The 20,743-nt window shown below is 37.0% G+C and overlaps 1 protein-coding gene across 3 annotated transcripts in view; it reads left to right on the top strand.

The window, feature by feature from the left end:
• Positions 1 to 20,743, top strand: part of ANGPT1 (angiopoietin 1) — a 250,950-nt gene that overhangs the window by 137,499 nt on the left and 92,708 nt on the right. For all 3 annotated transcript variants that reach the window (XM_082675101.1, XM_082675102.1, XM_082675103.1), the window contains exon 2: positions 14,995 to 15,150. In XM_082675101.1, coding sequence (XP_082531227.1) covers positions 14,995 to 15,150 — 156 coding nt within the window. The remainder of the gene's footprint in view (positions 1 to 14,994; positions 15,151 to 20,743) is intronic.

The raw sequence follows: 20,743 nt of genomic DNA on the forward strand, positions 1-20,743 counted from the left end.
TGGTTCTGCTGTAAGCTCTATTTCACTGTTTCTTTGGTGGAAATTACCTATCTTCTTTGACTCTGCATTTTACAGATGAAAGAGTTGTAAGAAAACAAATGTGTGATTTCCTGATATGATTGTGGCTTTGTAGCAAACTTACCTGACTTTTTAATATAACATATCTCATGCTGTGGCATGAAAACCCTTGACTTTAAGAAGTCAAGAATGTAAAAGACCTCAGCGACATCCTGGGATGTGTAATTTTTGGGTTTCATGGTTTCCCGCAGATAATGATGCTGATATAATTTTAATATAAAAAGGCTATTCTAAAAAAAAAAAAAAAAGGCCTTTCTAAAACTGTGAATGCTGAGATCAATCAGTCCTGGGTGGGATATCACAGAAGAAAGAGTGATTAAACATATGCTTTTTCCAAATTATATTTGTGCGCAGTCACGTTGAGTTAACTAAGACCTGTCAAAAACTCTTTATTTCTTCTCTATGAGTATATGAAATAAAACTGTCATGGATTTCATAAACTTGAGTTATATATTTCACAGTCCTGTATAGGCTATTTCTATTCTAACCGCTACCACATTATAATGATGTTGTCTGCTTGTATACTTGTCGTTCTCAGTAGACAGGGACTAGGCAATAACTGTATATTTTGCATCTTTATATATTCATGGTACAAGGCCTGTTAACACAGAAAACATAAAAGTGACTCAATAGATATTTACCGAACTGAGTTTATCTCACATAAGAAAGTATGTAACAGGTATATATTTATGTATCTATATGTAATATAAACATACATAATTACACACCCACATCTGCGCATGTTCCTGTTTGTCTTTGTTGATATCTAATCTACTATCTGTAATCTTACACCTGCTTGATTAGACATGGCATTTTTAAGGGGAAACAGTCTTCTACTTTAGCGTATATGTTCTAATTCATTATTCTATACAGATATATGTATCTGCAAAATACAGTAAGTGTATTTAGTTGTAAATACACCTTTACTTTTAAGAAGTAAAATTTTTTTGACCAAAAATTATTTAGTTCAGCAATTTTAATTTAGATATAGTTCAGCAACTTGTAATTTAGTAACCTAGAAAACATTTATTTCCAAAAAAGAGGCTTGCTTGAAGATTTTTGATGAAAATTGGTTGGAAAGCTTATTTTAAATCATATTAGAGTACACTCTATGATAATAAGCTTTCAATGAGTATATGAACATTAATTATTCACTTGACATTTGTGTTTATTTGAAGGAGTGATGGTGTAATGAACAAGAGAATAAGCATGGTACTAATCCGTATGCTATATGAAGATGGTATCTCTCTTTTGGTTGAGTAAGTGAAAGAAAACACTAATACTTGTCAGCAAGGATAATTAATGAGGCCATAAAGAGCATATCATCATGGAGCTGAGGAAAGAATGAGTCACCTTGTCATATAAAATAATTACTTTGTGCTTGGTTTAGGAAGGCTTCAAAGTTTAGATAGGTTTAGGAAGGCCTACTACGTATTGATCCAATCATTCTTTCAGTATTCCTAAGCGTGATAGTGGTTAAGTGGATTTTTCATTGTATTTAAAAAGAGAGAACAAGTGAATAAAGAGTTGTTTTTTACCATTGGAAAATGATAGTCAGATGTTAAATACTTTTTCGGTACGTGGGCCTCTCACTGTTGTGGCCTCTCCCGTTGCGGAGCACAGGCTCCGGACGCGCAGCCTCAGCGGCCATGGCTCACGGGCCCAGCCACTCCGCGGCATGTGAGATCCTCCCGGACCGGGGCACGAACCCGTGTCCCCTGCATCAGCAGGTGGACTCTCAACCACTGCGCCACCAGGGAAGCCCCAGATGTTAAGTACTTTTATTATTCCCCTTACCTGACACTGGAAGCAACTCTAATGCCTTTAGGATCAGGGCAGCTTACCTTAATAGCTTAAAGGGAAAGAGAGGTAGGCTAATTGGAAACTGTGAGTTCTGGATAAAGACTTGAAACTATACTTAAAAAATAAAGTGCTAGCCAACGAAAACACTTCAGCTGGACAGATTTGGGCAGGAAATGACCTGATCATGATCCTTGCACTAACCAAGGACCTGAGGCCAACTGAAGCGGAAAGAGAATGGACTTGGGGTATCAACAGACTACCACCTCTAGCATTTGGGCTCTGTGACCCTGATCACATCACTTCATTTCTCAGAAGTTTTCCCATCTCATATTGGTGAGATGGTAACAATATCTATTCCAAAGGGCTGCTGTGAGGAATAATTAAAGCTCATTGACTGACACATAGGAAGTGCTCAATAAATAATGGCTGCTGTTCGAAGATTTCCACAAAACCCTTCCCCTTCAAAGAAACTACCTGTGGTTGTTTCTGCTCTTTTGTTTATTTGTTTTCTTTAGTTCACTTGAAGCCAGGGAATTGGGAATGGGTGGATAGGGGACAGCACTAAAGGAAAAAAACTAATGGAACCAGTGGGGCACATCTGTGGGTACAGATTTGATCTAAGCCACCACTAAGTTGCCACATGTTTATAAGTTTCCCACTGAGTGAATGCATTCTAATATCTTTATGTCTTTACAAATGTCATTCTCTCATTCTTTATGTTTTTTCTGAATATAAAATTAAATTGTTGTTTTCTTAAAGAAAGTGGAAAATATCAAACCATTTCAAGAAGAAAATAAAATTCACCTGTATCCCATCAGCCAGAGATACACATTGTTCATGATTCAGTGCTTCTTTTCTTTTTCCAATGCATACAAATGTGTATCTGAATACACTTACCATAATTGAGAACATACTACATATATCATTTTGTATACTACTTATGTTAAGCAGAAGGATTTGTTTTTTTAAGCCATGGAGAGCTGGTACTTTTTCATCACTTTATACCTTAAAATATAGGCTAAACAGTTGATTCAATGAAAGGCTCCCTAAGAAGTTGGAAGGGCTGTCATTATAATTTATGTCATGGTTATTTTAAAATCTTAATGTAGTAATGTATGTTTGAGAAGGACTGTAGAATCAAGTTTTAGATCTGGTAACCTGTTTCCTTTTTCCCCTTTCTTTCTCAATCCCCTAACTGCTCTCTCTGGGAAATAACTATTTGCCAAATATAAAAATTATTGGTATGGATTCTTGAGATACAGTCTATAAATGGGGGAAGATTCATCATACAGCTTTCTTTCTGCACCTTAGAGAAGAAATCCTAGGGGCTTCGGGAGATGCTGAGAAACACTTTGTTCTTTCTTGTGACAGAGCTAGAACTCAGGGTAATGTGTCTATTTAGAGTTTGTACTCCTCTCTTCTGAGTTAGTCAAGCCTTGGGACATGACTGTTCTATTAGCTGTTAAAATTACTAAACCTGACTTCTCCCTGTAATGCATAATAAAACTATACTACTAATATGTCTAAGTCTCAAAAACATAATGTTGATTAAAAAATAGGAGAGTTTAAGGAGCCTAATAATAAGGTAATGTTTTTATAAATCTAGAAAATATACTAGACAGTATATAGCTTATTATTTTAGGTATATACCTATGTTGTATAAGTTCACATTAACTTCAGGGTGTGTGTGTGTTTGGAGGGGGTGCTTTTGTTATTGTCCAGATAACATTTTATTTCTTACTAAAAACAAAAAGAAAGAAAATTCAAACCAAATATGTCAAAATATGACATCTGCTAATTTTTTGTGTGTGTGTGTGTGGTACACGGGCCTCTCACCATTGCGGCCTCTCCCGTTGCGGAGCACAGGCTCCAGACGCGCAGGCTCAGCGGCCATGGCCCACGGGCCCAGCCGCTCCGCGGCATGTGGGATCCTCCCGGACCGGGGCACGAACCCGTGTCCCCTGCATTGGCAGGCGGACTCTCAACCACTGCGCCACCAGGGAAGCCCCATCTGCTAATTTTTTAATGCTAGCTTTATGGTGTCTATTAACAGTGTATTTCATGATTTAAAAAATATTTCTAAGTTTCCAAGCTTTAGACTTTCCAAAAAGTAGACCAGCCTTCTTTCAGTTAGTGAAAAACAAATGGTTTTGAGTGGTCATTGCTTGTTGGGGATGGGATGAAATCAAAAGGAACACTGTGAGGTGGTCTACAGCTCCCAAAACTAGATGAGTGAGTCTTTAAAACAAACTTTTACAGAATTCCTCTGGCAATACATGTGGTAATGGGAGCAGGTATTTTAAACAGTTACTCATGCTCAGTTTCATTCTCTCTTGTGGTGTGAGGTTAATTCTAAGAGAGACTAATTCATTGTAATGGTAATTAGGGCACCCTTCCAATAACACTTGAGATGTAACAAGCATCACTAGGGCACCAAAATGGTCTTTGTGAAAGAAGAAACAATGTCCAGTGTCTGTCATCCTTTGGTCAAAGTGAGGAAAAATGGGGATTTTATTTCATTTATAAGATGTCAGCAATCACTGTCCCTTTCTCATGCTTTGAATAACTATTTCCAGCCTACTAACCTTTCTAGTACTTAGACCAAAGGTAATTTAAATAAAAACTACTTAACAAATATTATTCAGGAAAAATTAGACCTCACACAGAATGCTTTGGAATGTGTATTATACAATGACTTTGACAGTTTTATGACTGTACAAACTTCTTGTACATTCCATTGAGGAATCCCCTATTGTAGGAAAAATACATACATGCACACATGCTCTTACCATTAATTTTGCCACATTTAAGCAGATAAAAGTTAGTTTAAAAACGCCATCATAAACTTAAGAGATATTATAGAAGATAAGGAAGACAAATAGAGCAACTGTATTTCAAAAAAAGAAACAGCATGTGTGGGAAAGTAATAGCCTAAAATGTCAGAATGTTGAACAGCGAGGTTTCATTGGAATAAGGTTAGATTTTAAGTGCTAATACCTTGCAATTTTATATGAAACACCAGAGTAAAATGATGGCATTTTTCTACCTACTAGTGGTATTCCTGAAAATCTATAAATTCCTTCATTATTAAGGCTTTTGAATTTTTGTTAGTGTGTATCTTATATCATATGCTGAGTACTTAGATTTCATGATCTGTCTTGCAGTGTTTTCATTTAACACAGGAGGTTTCCCTTAAAAAAATGAACATCATAAGTTACTTGTTTGTATCACTGCCGTTTGTCATAGGAGGAAAAAAATGTAGTTTACAGAAGATGTTTCTTAGAATTATTCTGTGGAGTCTCTTTTACCCTATCGGTTGCCCACAACCTACCGTCTGTTGGGGTGGTCTCTAGTTCAGATGTCAGAGCTCTTTCTTTTTAAGTGAACCAGAATGCATTTTATGTAATGTGTGGGGGGTTAAATTTCATTCCAGATAAGAAACTAAAAAGCATTAAAGGAATTTACGTTTGCAGTTTTCTGTTTGAAACAATATGTTCTTTAGTTTAAAAACTATCACTTTCACTGATACAAAAACCATGTATACAAAATTGCTTTGTGGTTCTTCCCTTTTTTCTGTCATCTAAGTGTAAATTCAGAATTTGAGAGAAAGGGTTCTTAGTTGCTTGGCAGATACTGAAGCTGTCCATGACTGTTTAACAGGCATTATCTATACTGATTAAATCTGACATAAAACATACCTCATCCAGAGGAAAGTGATGCATTAGTTATTTTACTTGAATCTTTAATGAAGTAAACTACAATGAAATGAACAGAACCACAAAGTGTGAAGGTAAAATCTGAAACGTGTAGGTTGAGAGTATAAGAATATATGTGTGTGAGAGCATGTGTGAAAATAAATACACACAACATATATATATACACACACACAGAAATGCACTTATATGTTTTATTAAAGGGGTAAATTTTATGCTTAGTGTGTTTGAAAATTTAGTTAAGTGCTAAGGAATTATCTGCCTGAGCTTTCTAATGAATCTCACATTAAAAATCTGATAGCATGCCCTTGCCCTGTGTGTGTGGCCTCAGTGGCATGCCCATGCTTCTGACTGATTTATCTCTTGATTTCCTGAACAGTACATTTCAAGAGATGGTCAGGAAAGTCACCTCACCTTACCTAAGCAAGCACAGTTCCTTGCATGCTGTCATAGTTTTTCTGGCTTCCTTCTTTATCCCCGCATCCTCCAGGTTTTCCAGACCACATTTTTGTGCACTAAGGCAGACATAAGAAATTTGTGCCCTCCCTGCCACATTCATTTGGGATTGCTTCTGGGAAGATGTCCTTGATTCCCTCATTTAGAAGAGTCATTCCTTCCTTCATCCTACCCCAGCAGGCAGGAAGGACATTTGTACCTTCATTCCAGCACTTGTATCACACTTACATTATAAACAGTCTTGATCATCAGAGTCAAGTTTTACTCATTCTTTTGCTTTCATTGTATAGTCCAGTGATTAACACATGGCTCCTTTTCAATGTGTTTGCTGGATTTTACTTAATTTAAATAATTACCCATAACAGAGACGATTGAGAAAAGAAAAGTAGGGAAGGTACAGGAAGACAAGATAGGATTATGTGGTCCCATGAGTGAGGATATTTGTCTTCAGACCTATCTACTTTTGCATCATTTACATTGGTCCCATTGACATTCAAAAAGACCTCACTGAAAGTTGCTAATGTGATATTTCATACTTTCAGGAACAAATATAACTAAAAGTGAAAAGTTTCCTTGAGGAGAAAAAATTTGAACTGATGTTGAAAATCAGGACCTAACCGAGGAGAAGGGAGGATGAGGTAGAAAAGGAACCTTCCCATCAAAACAAATTATATGCAAAGGCATGGAAGCAAAAGAAAATAATGTATGTTTAGAAAAAGGCAAATAATTTGGTAGGTCTGGAGCATAAGGTACATGTAGGGAGAGGGAAACCAAGTCTGGATCATAAGGATTCTTCATTGCTGATTAAGGAGTTGTGACTTTAGCTGCAGGTGGTGGAAGCTACTGAAAGAGTTTAAGAAGTGGCGTGGCAAGGCCAAATCTGTGTTTTAGATCGATCAAATCCTTTGGTTATGCCACGCATGATAGATTGGAGGAAGCAAGTCTGGATTCTGGAGACCAGTTATTAGGCCATTAACAAATCCAGAAGAAAAATGACAAGAGTCTGCCCTAAGTCAGTGCCAGTGAGGATAAAAAGATATGGCAGAGAGAAGGGGAAGAGGAGAGAGGGATGGACCTAGGCACCCTTCAGGAAACAGAAGCAATGCAATCTGGTGCTGATTAAATACAGAAAATGAAGGTAAGGAATAGTCAAAGATGCTTCCTGTGACTTGGATGAATGGGAAGGTGGTGGTAGTGCCATTCATTGACATAAGAAACATAAGAAGATAGCCAGGTTGTGTTGGAGGAAAGCAAGGAATATATTTTGGGCAGAATGGTGCCTGGAGATTAAGGGAATCAGAGGTTCTAGCTCTTTATCTTAAAACAGATGTGCGTGCTATAGAGATTTGATCCATGACTTTTCTGTTGTGTTCCTGTATCATTGTTTTCTAACTGCCACAAGGATATGTACTATATATTTTATAGACATATCCATCCATATTTTGATTTTCTATAATAAATAAAAATTAAAATATTGCAGACTCCTGTGCTTTGTAAAGGATGTTTTAAATGAAGTAATTTGAGAGCTTCAAAAGATATTAAAAAGAATCTAAACCAGCCCTTCATTTCTATATGAAGATCTAAAACCCAATTTGCTTAAGTGACTTGTCCAAGTTCACAGAGTAAATCAACAATAGTACCTGGATTAAAACACAGATAACCTGACTCCTGGCTGAGTGTGTTATTTACATTTCATCTCCCTTTAAAAAATGTAAAGAGAAAAATTAAGCAGACATTTATAAATATTTTTGAAGTTTCGTGACTCTGACTTTTCCTGTGTGTGAAAAGGTGGGATGTAAAAGAGAGGTTCCAGGCTAGTGAGGTGTGTTTTGGTGCAGGAAACATCTCATCTGTTTATGTGAAGAGAGGATGATTTTCCTGGGTCCTGACACAACTATGGGGCACTATATGTGAAATGGCAACTTTCAGCAGCCACAAAAATGTGGTCTTAAAAGAGTCATAACCAAGAAAATGATTGAAGAAGAATTTATTCATATGGGATTTTTCTGGGGTACTGTTGAAGTTAGCTTCTCCATATGCCTCAGCAAGGGTGTTGCTGTTACTCTTTTGGAAGGAATATAACAAACGTCCCCCCAACATTATTAATTTCAGTAGCTGAGAGCTTCTTCTTATCAAAAAGAGATAAGAATATTTACAGGAAGAAATATAGTCAGAGGTAAACTCCAGAGTATTCACCGTCTATTGAAATGACACATCTAATAAGCATTTATTTCCGACAAGGCTCAACCCTTTGTATTGGTAATACCTGGTACCAGACTTAGTGCATAGGATGCGTTCATCACATATTTGCTAGGACTGAAGTGAACTGATGTAGGGTTAATAAGCCTGAACTAATATAGAGTCTGGTCTCAGTGTTTTCCATTTGTGGGGTGATGCATAGGGAGAATAAAATCAGGGGGAGACTGAGGCTCATTGACTAAGGGGCAGCTAGTGGGCATTCGTGCTGGAAAGCAAGGGTAGAGTCCAGAAAGCAAAGTTAAAACCCCCAAAACTGCTAAGCATGAATTAGTATTGTGAAAGGGTAGCCTCAAATCAGGAGCCATCAGAAGTAAAGCAAGTAGCAGGAAACAAGGGATAGGAAAAGAAATGTGGGGTAGGCCAGCAATACCAGCAGCCGTTGTTGTTGACTCAGCCTGCTGATGTTAAGTCTGAGTTTCCCACACACTGAGTGACCACAGCCCGACATCTGACATTAATTAGTTGTTTCACCTTGCTTTCTATAACCTCTCTGAACCTCAGTCACCACGACTATAAAATGAGATTCTTGGAGCTCATGATATTTAATGTCTCTGCCAGCTCACTTATTCTAATGGTTTTCTTTCTTCTGTAAGTAGTATTCTTTCAGATACTGAAGTGAAAAGCGGGATGCATGTCACACATATCAGTACAAAAGCTGTTTCAGATGTCAGCTAAGTAGATTTATTGTCTATAAAGACGATTAATTATACTTCTCCATTTCATAAAAAAAACAGTATACTGGAAATTCTAATAATAGAAATTCTAGCAAATAATATATTTGGCCTCAGCCTTCTTTTTTATAAAACCATAAACCTAGATTCGGTTGCATTTTCAGGATTGCCACGGATTTATGAAACAATGATATTTGATAAAAGCATCAATATTTAAGGCTTTTTTTTTACATTGCTTTACCTTTTTATTGCTTTGCCATATTTACCCTTTTACTTTATTTCATGGTTGTTTTGCCATAACTGAGTAATACCATATGCAGCAACATTCAATGAGAGTCCACTTAATCTACAACATATTTTAAGTGAACAATGCTTTTGTCAATTTTTATAGGGCTTAAAATGTTATTTTCTTAAGAATTACATGGGGAAATTCTGTTCTTTGTGCTTTAAGATAAGCTGTCGTTTAAGAGATTTAAGAGATTCCTTGAAGTGACCTCTTGAAGTGAAATGATAGAGAATGCGTTTCACATGCAAGACATAGCATAATCTCACACAGATTTTGGTTCTCATGAACATGAAGTGGCAAGAATTTTGAGGGCCCAGTAAGAGATCTTTCCCAGAACTCTCTTTTGTAGTGGAAAATGATAGCATTAATTCTCTACTCGTCATTGGGCAAAAGACATGGGTGTGCGATTTATGAGTGAACTACAAATGGATGATAATCTTCACTTCTTAAAAATATTTTTTTCTCTATTTAATAATGCTACTTGTCATACAGTGGACTGTACATTTCCTTTCTCACCACCTATAACATTTCCTAGGATATTACAGCCATCAGTCACTGTGAAAATAATTAAATAAAAAAATGAAAAATTATCTGTCTTTGGACAGTTTCACGTCATCCATTCTGTAGCCTTCAATTTATGTATTCCCTGCATGAATATTGTGTGTTTACCAGAATTTGTCTGTGACATTTGTGATAGTGTGCTTGTGCTTGATGGGTGACCATCCTATAAAAGGAGCATATCCTGAGGGGCCATCTAGCTTCTTTCAAAGCAGCGTAACAGCTCTACCGCAACTTATTATGTGATCACAGATGATTTGCTTAACTTCTGGAGCCTGTTTCCTTATCAGTGAAATGAGAAAAAATAATAGAGTGGCTGGATTGTTACAAGTAGTCAGTGAGATATATCTTTGTAAAACCTGGTACATAACCTAGCTTTGGTAGAGGCTTAGCATATTGTCGTTGTTATTACCTTTGTTATATTTAACAGTAGTTTGTAAGAAATAAAATCAGAGGAAGAAGACACACATATTATTATAAACTGCATACTAAGAAAAAAAGGTAGGCGTTGATGAGAGGATTTTTAATGACCCATTGTATTAAAAGTGCTAGCAAAGTGAACTTTCCAGATACCTGGTCCTAGACCTCTCACCTCATCTCAAATTAATTTGGCATCTAATGTGGTGAAGCAGAGTGAAGTAATCACCCTCTAATGTTGCATGTTTTTCTAAAAGGAAAAAGTAAATGAATTTTCAATGAGCTGGCTAAAACTGAGATCAGTAAATCAATTTAACCAGTCAATCAAATAGCCAACCAATCCAACAACGAAACAGTTCCCATAACTCTGAGGTTAGTGGAACGTCAGAAGATAGATTTGAGTCCTTTCTTTCATTTCTAACAAGACACCTAAGGCCTCTGAGCCTCAATTTCTTAAACCATAAATGGAGTCAATACTTCCCTTGTAACGTTGGTATAAGAATCAAGTCAGACAGTGTATGAAAGCTCTTTGTAAACACTAAATCACTTTACAAATGTAACATTATTTCCTTACGTTAAAATCATCGTTTACCATTTATTATGTCCTTTCAAATCACATCCTACATCCTCTTACTAGTTTTTTGGCCAATACTTTATAAAACTCTGGAGTCAGACACTGAGAGTGACAGTATAGTCAAATAATTTTGTGATTCAGATTGGGAATCTCCTACTTTATAACCCATTAGCTCTTGTGGTCAGCAAATTCTAAGCTTAAGATTCACATCTTAGATGTTTATAAAACGTTGAACCTTGAAGTAGCCATCATATTCTGTAAACATATTTTGAAACCAGTACAGAATATATGAAGACAATCAAATGTGTTACAAGTCTTTTCTGAACCTGGCTAGTATAGCACATGAAGATGGATTTCACAGTTATACATCTACAGAGGAATGTTTAGAGATTAAGATGAAAGTAGTCCTCCTTATTAATCACACATTGTATATTTGACTTCTGCCTCTCTCCTCAGCCTTTAAATCAACTACATCTGGTTTTTGCTACTTCAGTGTGCCATTACCTTTTGCATTAAAAAGCAGTTACTCTTAGAGCAGCCCCATTTGATTAAAAAATAATTAGCTAGAGTTAGATTCATGTTACTCATCATGGCAGCCCAAATAAGAATTTTAGGATAGGTTGGAGACCTACTTTATTTCTACAACAGGGTCAGCAGAATTGGGAAGCTCTTTGTGATAAATACTGGCATAAAGCAGATATTTTGCTTTGCTGGTGTTAATTTTTACAGTTTTTTTTTAAAAAAGCACAATAATACAGAATAGATGAATAGATAGTATCCAACAGAGATAGGACCACAAAGCAGCTGAACGTTGATATAATAGTCACTCTATGCCAGAGGGTGTCCTCCTCTGTGGAGACTGGGGCACGTGATTATTATTACACCAGAGCAAATCAAAGTCTGGGAACTGACTCCACTAACCAACTGAATAAGAAATTGATATGTAATTATCAAGCACATCTGTATTGGAGCTCACTGATTAGTGAGTGAACTTTCTCTCAGGAGAGAAATCTGCATAGGAAACCAAGTTGTTATTTGAAATTTCTTGGTAACCAGGGAATCTGGCATAGAATAATTTGATGGTCTAAATCACTTTTACTCAAGGAAATTGCCATTTTGTGAACAAGGTAAGAAGCTAGGACCAGAATGTAAATTAAAGCATTGGAGCATTACTTTCTTTATATATATACACACACACACACACACACACACACACACACACACATATGCATATACAAACACACACATACCCCCCCACACACACACCAGTGTGCTTAGCAACATAGATAATTTGCATTCTGCTATAATTTTCTTATCTCATAGAAGACTGTTCATAAATAGTTCTGATATAGGCAGTTATTCTGTGGACCACACTTTGAGAAGCATTGCTCTTTGCCTGAATCAGAATTACGCTAGGAAGTTTTAAAAATATATAGTTTCCTAGTACATACCCTTGAAAATTCTGATTCAAAGTTCTGGTGTGTTGCACCTCCATCTGCATTTTTAAAATGCTCCCCATGCAGTTTGGATAAACACACAGGGTTTAGGACCTATGTAATAAAATGCATAGGGTAATTAAGTAGTGTTTAAGATGAAAAGGTTAGAGGTTAAAAACCTGGATTTTGACACTGGGGGTGCCAAATTCTTGTTTGTTCTTGAGCAAGTTGTGGATTTTCTAAGCCTCGGTAGTCTTACCTATAAACGGCTATAACAATACCTACCATATAAAGTTGTTGTGAGATTTAAGCGCTTTTGTGAAAGGAAAGCACTTAGCTCAGTGCCTGCCACATGGTAGACAGTGGATAAATGTCAGCTGTAAATGGTAGCTATCATCTCCATGATGGAGACTTATCTGCCATTTTTGAGCATATACACATTTATATAAAGCCCCAAATTCCCTGGATAAGCAAGGAACATACTGCTAATGTGTGCCTGTCTGAGGCTTCCTTCGCTAAGCATCCATCAGATTTATCAGTCAAGACTTTTTTGGTTTTGTTAGAAACTAAATCAATGTGATTGACGCAAAAGAAAAAAGAAAAGTGGGCTGCTCAAGGGGACATCACAGAATTTATAACTGAATGTCCAAGGGTGGATCTGGCTAAAAACATGACAGGACGGAGGTGCTCTAAAAGTATCCTTCTATCTGTATCACCTGGGCTACGTATCTATCTTTCTGACTTAGCCTCATTCTTAGACTGTCTCTAGTTTTGTGATGGCAAAATGGGGCCTCAACAGTGTCAGGCATATATGTTACCAGCTTACCACAGAGGAAAAGGAAGTTCTTTTGTAGGCTAGTTAGACAAAATTGCATAACTGAGACTTACTGGCCTTGCTCACAGTACCTTTCCATTCTTGAACAATTTATTCTCTCTAAGCAGGAGCAGAGCATTCTGATTGTCAGGCTCAAACATGTACCTTACCCTGAAGTTAGGGTGGGACAGCTCCACCCAAAGCATTTGTTCTGAAGGAGGAAAAGACAATTTCCCAAAAGAAAGTTAAGGGAAGTTACTTAGAAAAGAGGGAACATATGATGCAGAATCTAAAACAATAGATGTCTGTTACTCCAACCCACCCTCCTTTCCTCTACCCTTCCACTGTTGTTAAAATATGTTAGTTCAGTTGGAATAGAGCCAAGATTAAATTTACCCTAGAGACCTTAAGTTTTGTTAAGATAATTTCCAGATATGTGTTCTAATCTATTTTGTATTTGTTTTAGAATAAATTTTTGTGAGTTGAAACTTTCCCCCTACTTCTAATTTGGGAAGGGGACTTGAAAGGTTGAAGGGGAGTTACCTTATATTGACCAAGAACAAAGTCAGAACTTATTAATAACAATATGAGTTTGATTCTGACCTTTCATTTTCTTTAGCTTGGGACAGACTCATGTTTGATAAATAGAAATAAGCAAGAAATGTTGTTAGAAAGTGAACTGCCAAAGTTACAAAGAAGAATTTAGTTTTAAGCTATGTTTATTACATGACAATAGTGTTACTATAGATTATAAAATAGTGGATGTATTTTGGTTCACTAAATCAGTAAAAATCACGTAGCTGTTAATAATTTGGAACCCAGCTTATGAAGCACGACTTGGCAGAACTATCAAGTGGTTAGCAGTGTTGGTGTGAAAGTTAAGGACTTCAGCACTCAAATCCAAGTCTGGCTGTTTTTGTGGTGTGTGGCCTTGGACCGGACTTCTCTGGGATGCAGTTTCCCCTTATGTGTAATTGGGTAATAAAATGTAGTCACCACACAGTTGTGGGGGAGAATTAAGTGCACTGACAGGGAAGTGCAGGCTTCTTTCTGTATTTTTCAAGCATATGAAAAATATCCTCAGTTTTATTCTCCCAAGTGCCTAACGGGCTCCCTCATAGTAAGTCACTTAATAATTCTTCTTGCCCCCTATGGTACCATTTATTTTACAATCATAATATTCTCTAAGGTGGCACCATAAAGGACTAAACATTCCCCAAGGCAAGAAGGGCAAATGCTGCTTTATGGACCATATTTTCAGTGCCTTTTTTTGAGCTTGCAAAGGAGCACTGATCATAGTTTTAGCTAGCTCTGAGGCTCTGCAGCTCATTTCATATGCTGTTGCCTATACGTTAAGATTCCCTTAAAGGCTTGTGTTTTGGGTATCTGCCCCCCTCCCACTCCTTGTCCCATTTCCCTAACCCAGCATGGTCTTTTATTTTTCATTACAGAGGAGGCTGAATATTTCTCAGAGATAAGTGTTCAATATGGTATAATGAAAAGACCAGAGAACCAAGATTTAGATTTAAATTGTTGTGCTAACTCTGCTGAATTTTTGCTGGTGACCTTAGGCTCATCGTTGACCTTCTCTAATTCTGTTTCCTCAGCTATAAAATAAAAAGAACAGTGAGGTCATCTGTGCTTAACTCTCTATCTTTGCTCTAAGGGTTAAATGAGAAAGCACTATCCAAGTGTGAATTTTCATTGTGATTGTGTTGATTATATATGTGCATCAGTATATTACGGGTTTGTTAGCAACTGTGTTCCTGTGTGCTCTGCTCCCATTTCCCCAGCTCCCAGAGATGCTGAGGATTCCTGCCAGATGGCTGATTTGCCAGCTGTGTCTTGTTTTATCATTGTAAATATTACATGCTTCAACTGAAAGACTTTGCTTATAATGTAGTATGTTTTGTCCTTTATCTCTTGCAGATTGAGAATTACATTGTGGAAAATATGAAGTCGGAGATGGCTCAGATACAGCAGAATGCAGTTCAGAACCACACAGCCACCATGCTCGAGATAGGGACCAGCCTCCTCTCTCAGACCGCAGAGCAGACCAGAAAGCTGACAGATGTTGAGACCCAGGTACACCCCTGAGCCAGAGTCGTCAAACTCTTAACCCAGATGATTTTTTTTCCTTCAGGTTACTCCATAAACACAGAGCACATTTCAGCACTGGGATTGGGGAAACATACACATTTTTGTTTATTGGTAATAACAACAATGACTGCCTGACATGCTATGCATGTTTCTTTTGATTTCATGAGAGTTGGTATATTTAGCTTTGTATGTGCTTGCAAAAACAGGACTAGGACTGTTTGTATGTGCTTCCAAAAACAGGCAAAGGACTTAATCAGCATTTAAATTTCAAATAAACACTTCAGCTACCAACTGTGATATGATATATGTCAAACAGAATAACCATTTGTGTCAAATTGGTGCCTTTGATGTACATTTTTGACCTGTCCTGTTTTATCTCCAGTAGTACTCTAACAGTAATGGCACCTGCAGAGGTTTTGTGCAGTCAGTGGATAGGAAGGAAAACCCCAAATAAACTGATCTGGAATGTGCAGATTTTATTTTTATTCAGCATGATTTTATAATGAGAAGTCAATTAAAACTCTTCGTGTATATGTATATATACATACATATATATATATATATATATATATATATATATATATATTACCCTACTCTGGACAATGATATTTTTATGTACAAATCAGTAAAATTCCTTTTAACTATCACTGTCACAAGCCTACCATTACAGTTTAATGAAAATATTATTTTTGATGACTGGAAGATGATCTCTTGGTCCCCTTTTAACCATGGAAATGGTTATTCCTGTTACCATTCTGAAATCCAGAGGATGATTCTGTCTCAATGTAATAGTTGATTTCTGGAATCAAAGGTGAAGTATACTGTTAAAAGATAAACTGAGGCACATTAAAATTTTCAAGAGTTTGAGTGAACATTGATTCAAATTGGGCAGCACCTAACTGAAAGTATTCAGCTCTACTGCAGGAGCTAAGGGAAAAGTTTTAATAGAGAAGATGCAGAAGCAAAGCAAGGAAATTATTTGATTGGCTGTAGCTTAAGCTGTTGCCTTATTTGGGAAAGCCTAGTTGGCTGTTTGTGATTGGTTGTTCTTAAATTTTACTTTCTTAGATTCAAGTGCATTGAGTCTGGCTTAGATTTTGCTTTACTTATGTAGGTTACCAAGACATTAAAGCCATCTCTAATGGCCTTTAATGTTTAACTCTTTTAACAGTATAAATTCAAAAATAATATGCACCCTTATTTCTATTTTGTGTCATTTGTGTTAATGGCATCACATAGATCAAATGTTGATATTTAAAGAGACATAACAATAATAATTTACATGGATAGAGCATTTTATATTATGCAAACCACCTTCCAATGGACAAATGATGTTTGTGAAGACTGTTTAGAACAGAAAGTTTGAATGATTTTCTCACATTGATACAGCTAGTGAATTGAATTTGGTACTCAAAATGATTCATACTCATTTCTTTCTCTGTCCTCCTTGATTAGTAATACTAATAATTATCTAATTGAATAAGAGCTTAAATGTGGATCACATTGGAACAATAAATCACATAGGCTTTGGAAAATAATTTTTGTTGCACACAATTATCAGATAATTATGGGGGATGAGGAAGGGAAAATTACGTATTATAACTAAAAATTATGAGACTATGTAATCTATTATCATCACACTGAGCAAGCTTGTTGATCTATGAACCAAGCTTGCTCAGTGGTGTGAAGCTTCTTGTGGTATGAATAATGTGTGTCCTCTCTTATTTTTACTAGAACTGAATGCTCACCATCTCCTACAAAGCATTCTATATATTCAAAGACTGAAATACACAATTAATATTACCCTACTTGGTTGAACATTTGAAATTTTTATGCATTTCTTTTATAAGTTTTATGACATACATGGCAGCGTTTTGTTTCATTTTTTTCCATCCCCAAAATTGAGTTGTTTTTATTCTCTTTCCAACTGGGAATTGAAGTTGTCGGGGAAAAAAATCCCATTGTCAGCATACCAGTCTCCAAACTGTTAAGATGCATGCTATGTAAAATTTTAAGAGATAACAACTTGTTCTGCATCCTTAAGGCTAAGAGATGTGTACTTTATGGACAATAGCACAGAAAATTCATAGAAAATAAACCTATTCCCTATATAGAGCAGCTAAAGTTGAATAGTCATTAAAGGCTAATGAAAATTTATTAGATGCTCCAAGAAGAATTTTAATATAGCTGAAACCTGGAAAACATCTCAAAAATCACAAATCCATCAGAACTTGCAATGAGAGGAAGGTGGAGATAGATTGTCTGACAGTGGCTCGGACAAACTAGTTCCTACCTTAAGAGTGAATCCTGGGTGTTCTTTTCATCTTCATTTTAATATCTTCTGATCGTCTCTGCTATTCATAGCTGTGATGCTCCCACCCTTTTTCATGTGAATGTATATCCATGAGGTGCTTATTTGAACCTTTGCAACAGTACATCATCTACTTAGACCTAATCATTCAAGTGCACTCAAGGTCTGATGCAAGGCCAAGTTCACAAAGTGAATCCTGGATTATTCCTTAATCTCAAAATGCTCTAGTCTTTAATAATAAGCATTTATAAACCAATAGATCCTTTAGGGCTATCCAGGCATGCTCCCACGTTTTTCCTCCCATATTCATTCTACTTTGTTTCTCGTTGGTAAGTGCTGCTTTTCCTAAACTGATTTCAGGTCCTCAGTAATTTTAGGAATTCATGCCAATGGTTTTGCAGTATATTTTAGTGCCCTAGCTTTCACATGATGTTGTTATAAAGATAAGTAACTTATTGCTTTCTAGTCCTCTGCTGACCTTCTTGACTTGAATTTAACAAAAGGTGGTAGAGCCTTAGTTTTATTGCAGTGGCACTTGAAAATATTCTTGTGCCCAATAGGCATCATGATCAGAAAAGAGACAGAGAATGAGTATATCTAAGTAACCCTGCTGGTCATGGTGGTGAGATCAGGAACCAGCACTGGGCCTGTTCCTTCCTCCTTAGTTCAGCTTGCAGTGTTTTTCTTACTCTCTTATCAGTTCATACCAATATCTCCTCTCCTTCCAGTTCCTCTTTCCAAGTGTGTAGTATGAAGGGCTTAGTTTCAGACATTATTCATGTCCCTTCCTGTAGTGTGAATCTATTTCTGACTTCTTCCTCAGGCCAGTTTTGATTAGAGGTACACTAGTAGACAAAAAATGACATTAAAATTTACCTCTAATAATCTGAGCTTGACTCTTTTTTAAGCAATTTTACATTTATTAGCTTTTTAATAATTTTTTAAAAACTTGATGGGGTGTAGGTACTATTATCTTCCCTTGTTTAAAAATGTGAAAACTGAAACTCAGAGAGGTAAAGCAACTTTCCCCAGGCAAAAATACTAGTAAATGTTAGAGGGAAGATTTGAACCCAGGCAGTCCAGCATGAGTCTACATGCTTTACCAGCTCTCTATCTGTACTGCCTCCCTCTTGTGATTCCTTTCTCTCTCAAAGGCTGCAGACACAACTTGGGTCCAAGCACAGGATAAAATGGAAATACGATAAAGCAAATTAATGTGGGCCTAATAGTAGCAACTGAATGTTTTCTATAAATGATGAAGATGCAGCTGCTGCTGAAGGTACCACTAGCTATTGGCATTTTACCATGTGTCTGCACATCATTTCATGTAATCCTAGCATCCATTGTTGTCCTTGCTGTTTGCTGGCTGTGTAACTGTAGGGAAGTTCTATAGACACTGAGCTTACGTTTCCTTCAACTTCCAATGATTTATATGGAGCCATAGTGTTAGAAATAGAATTTAATAAAAATTTTAAAGATATATTCTGAGTACCTCCTTGATGCAAGGTATTTTAATAGGTACTAAATAGAATACAACAATAAGTAAAAGTCTTTATCTTCAGTGAGCTTAATTGAGTTAATGTGACAAAACTTTTCTAAACCATTTCTTTCTTGACTTTCCATCAAGTTAATTAGCTATGGAACCTTTCCCCACAGTTATAACAATGCATCTTTCCAGTCTCCTACTGTGTGTGTGGGGGGGGGCGGGGTGTAATAGACCAATGGTCCCAGCTGCTGTGCTCTGAAATCCATCACTGTGTTGGTACAGAGACCACAATTCTCAGGGGCCACTTCCAGCCAATGACACATTGTGGCAGTGATACTTAGACCCATTCCTGGGAGCTGCAGGACTCCACTGACACATGACTTGGCTAAGGGCTCTCCATCAGCCTTGCCAAACTTTCACACAACTTCCCTGCAGGCTAAAACTTCCAGTTAGCCTTACTCCCTTCCCTCTCTTCTTCTTCACTGTGGTTCGATCTACATCCCAGTCAGAAGGTGACCCTAGCCAACTCTGGCTTCTTCCCAATTTTCTCTCACAGGCATGTCCCCTAATAAATTTCCTGCAAGTCTAATTCATCATCTGCTTCTTAGAGGTCACAAACTATCACACCTGTTGTTTGGACTTGACTCATACAATTATAAATTTAAGGCAGTCCAGGAACAATTTAATAAATGAGATTGAATCTCTAGGTGGAAACAGGTTTGAAAGGACAGAAAGGGCACCTCTCAAAGTTGAGCCACTATCTCTTTAACTTGATGAGAGGATAGTTGAATAAATATTTAACTTTGGCCTAATTGAAACAGCAGTAAAATAAATTTGCTAAAGGTCATCCAAGGAAAATACCCTGGTAATCAGTTTTCTCAAAAGGTCTGGAAAAAGTGTTTGATAACCCATTAGGAGAGAGCTCAGTGAACCATGATCCATAGGTCAAATTCGAAATGCCATCTTTTTTTGTTAATAAAGTTTTATATGTTGTATATGGGTGCTTTCTCAATAAAACAGCAGAATTGAGTAGTTGCACCAGAGCCTGCCAAGACTAAGATATTTACTATATGGCCCTTTACAGAAAAAACTGGCTAACCCCTGCACCAAGAAACAAACTTCTGGAGAGCAAGGATTTTGTCTGTCTTGCTTACTGTTCTATCCTTAGGATTTAAAACAGTACTTGGTACACAGTAGGCTCTCAATAAATACTTATTGAATGATTAAATTCACTGATACTAGTCTCTTAATTTCTGTATATTTCAGTCCAGTGCTCCCAAGCCAAGGGCAATGTCCTAAGGGTTGTGTGTTGATGGTAATATATACCCACGAGTAGTGGATGGGTCAGAATAGGACTTCGAACAGAAGCAGCCTACTGCAAAGATGTTCTGACTGACTGAGAACATTGGATGAATGTATTTTCTCTGTACTCTGAGGAGCATGAGAAATTTGGCCATCTTCCTGCCTCGTAATGCTAGTGTAGAGTTGGGGTGAGTACTGGAGAGAAGTCAGATGCCATCAGCCGCAACAAGCAGAAGATCTGGTGATTGGTGATTGAAAGAAATGATTTTGATAGCAGTTGTTATTGACTGAGGGGAGATACCTTTCTTTTCCAGAGGGAAACTACTTGTGTACAGCTGCCTGAGCCTATGGGAAAGAACTCAGACTAGAGACAGATTACCTGGCTTCCATTATGACTCCACTGTGAATTAGCTCTGTTGGGCAAGTTACTTCTACCCAAAATTTCTGCATCTGTAATACAAGGACTATCTCTACTAAAC

The sequence above is a fragment of the Grampus griseus genome (genome assembly GCF_964374135.1).
Source record: "Grampus griseus genome assembly, chromosome: 17".
Taxonomy (NCBI): Eukaryota; Metazoa; Chordata; class Mammalia; order Artiodactyla; family Delphinidae; genus Grampus; species Grampus griseus.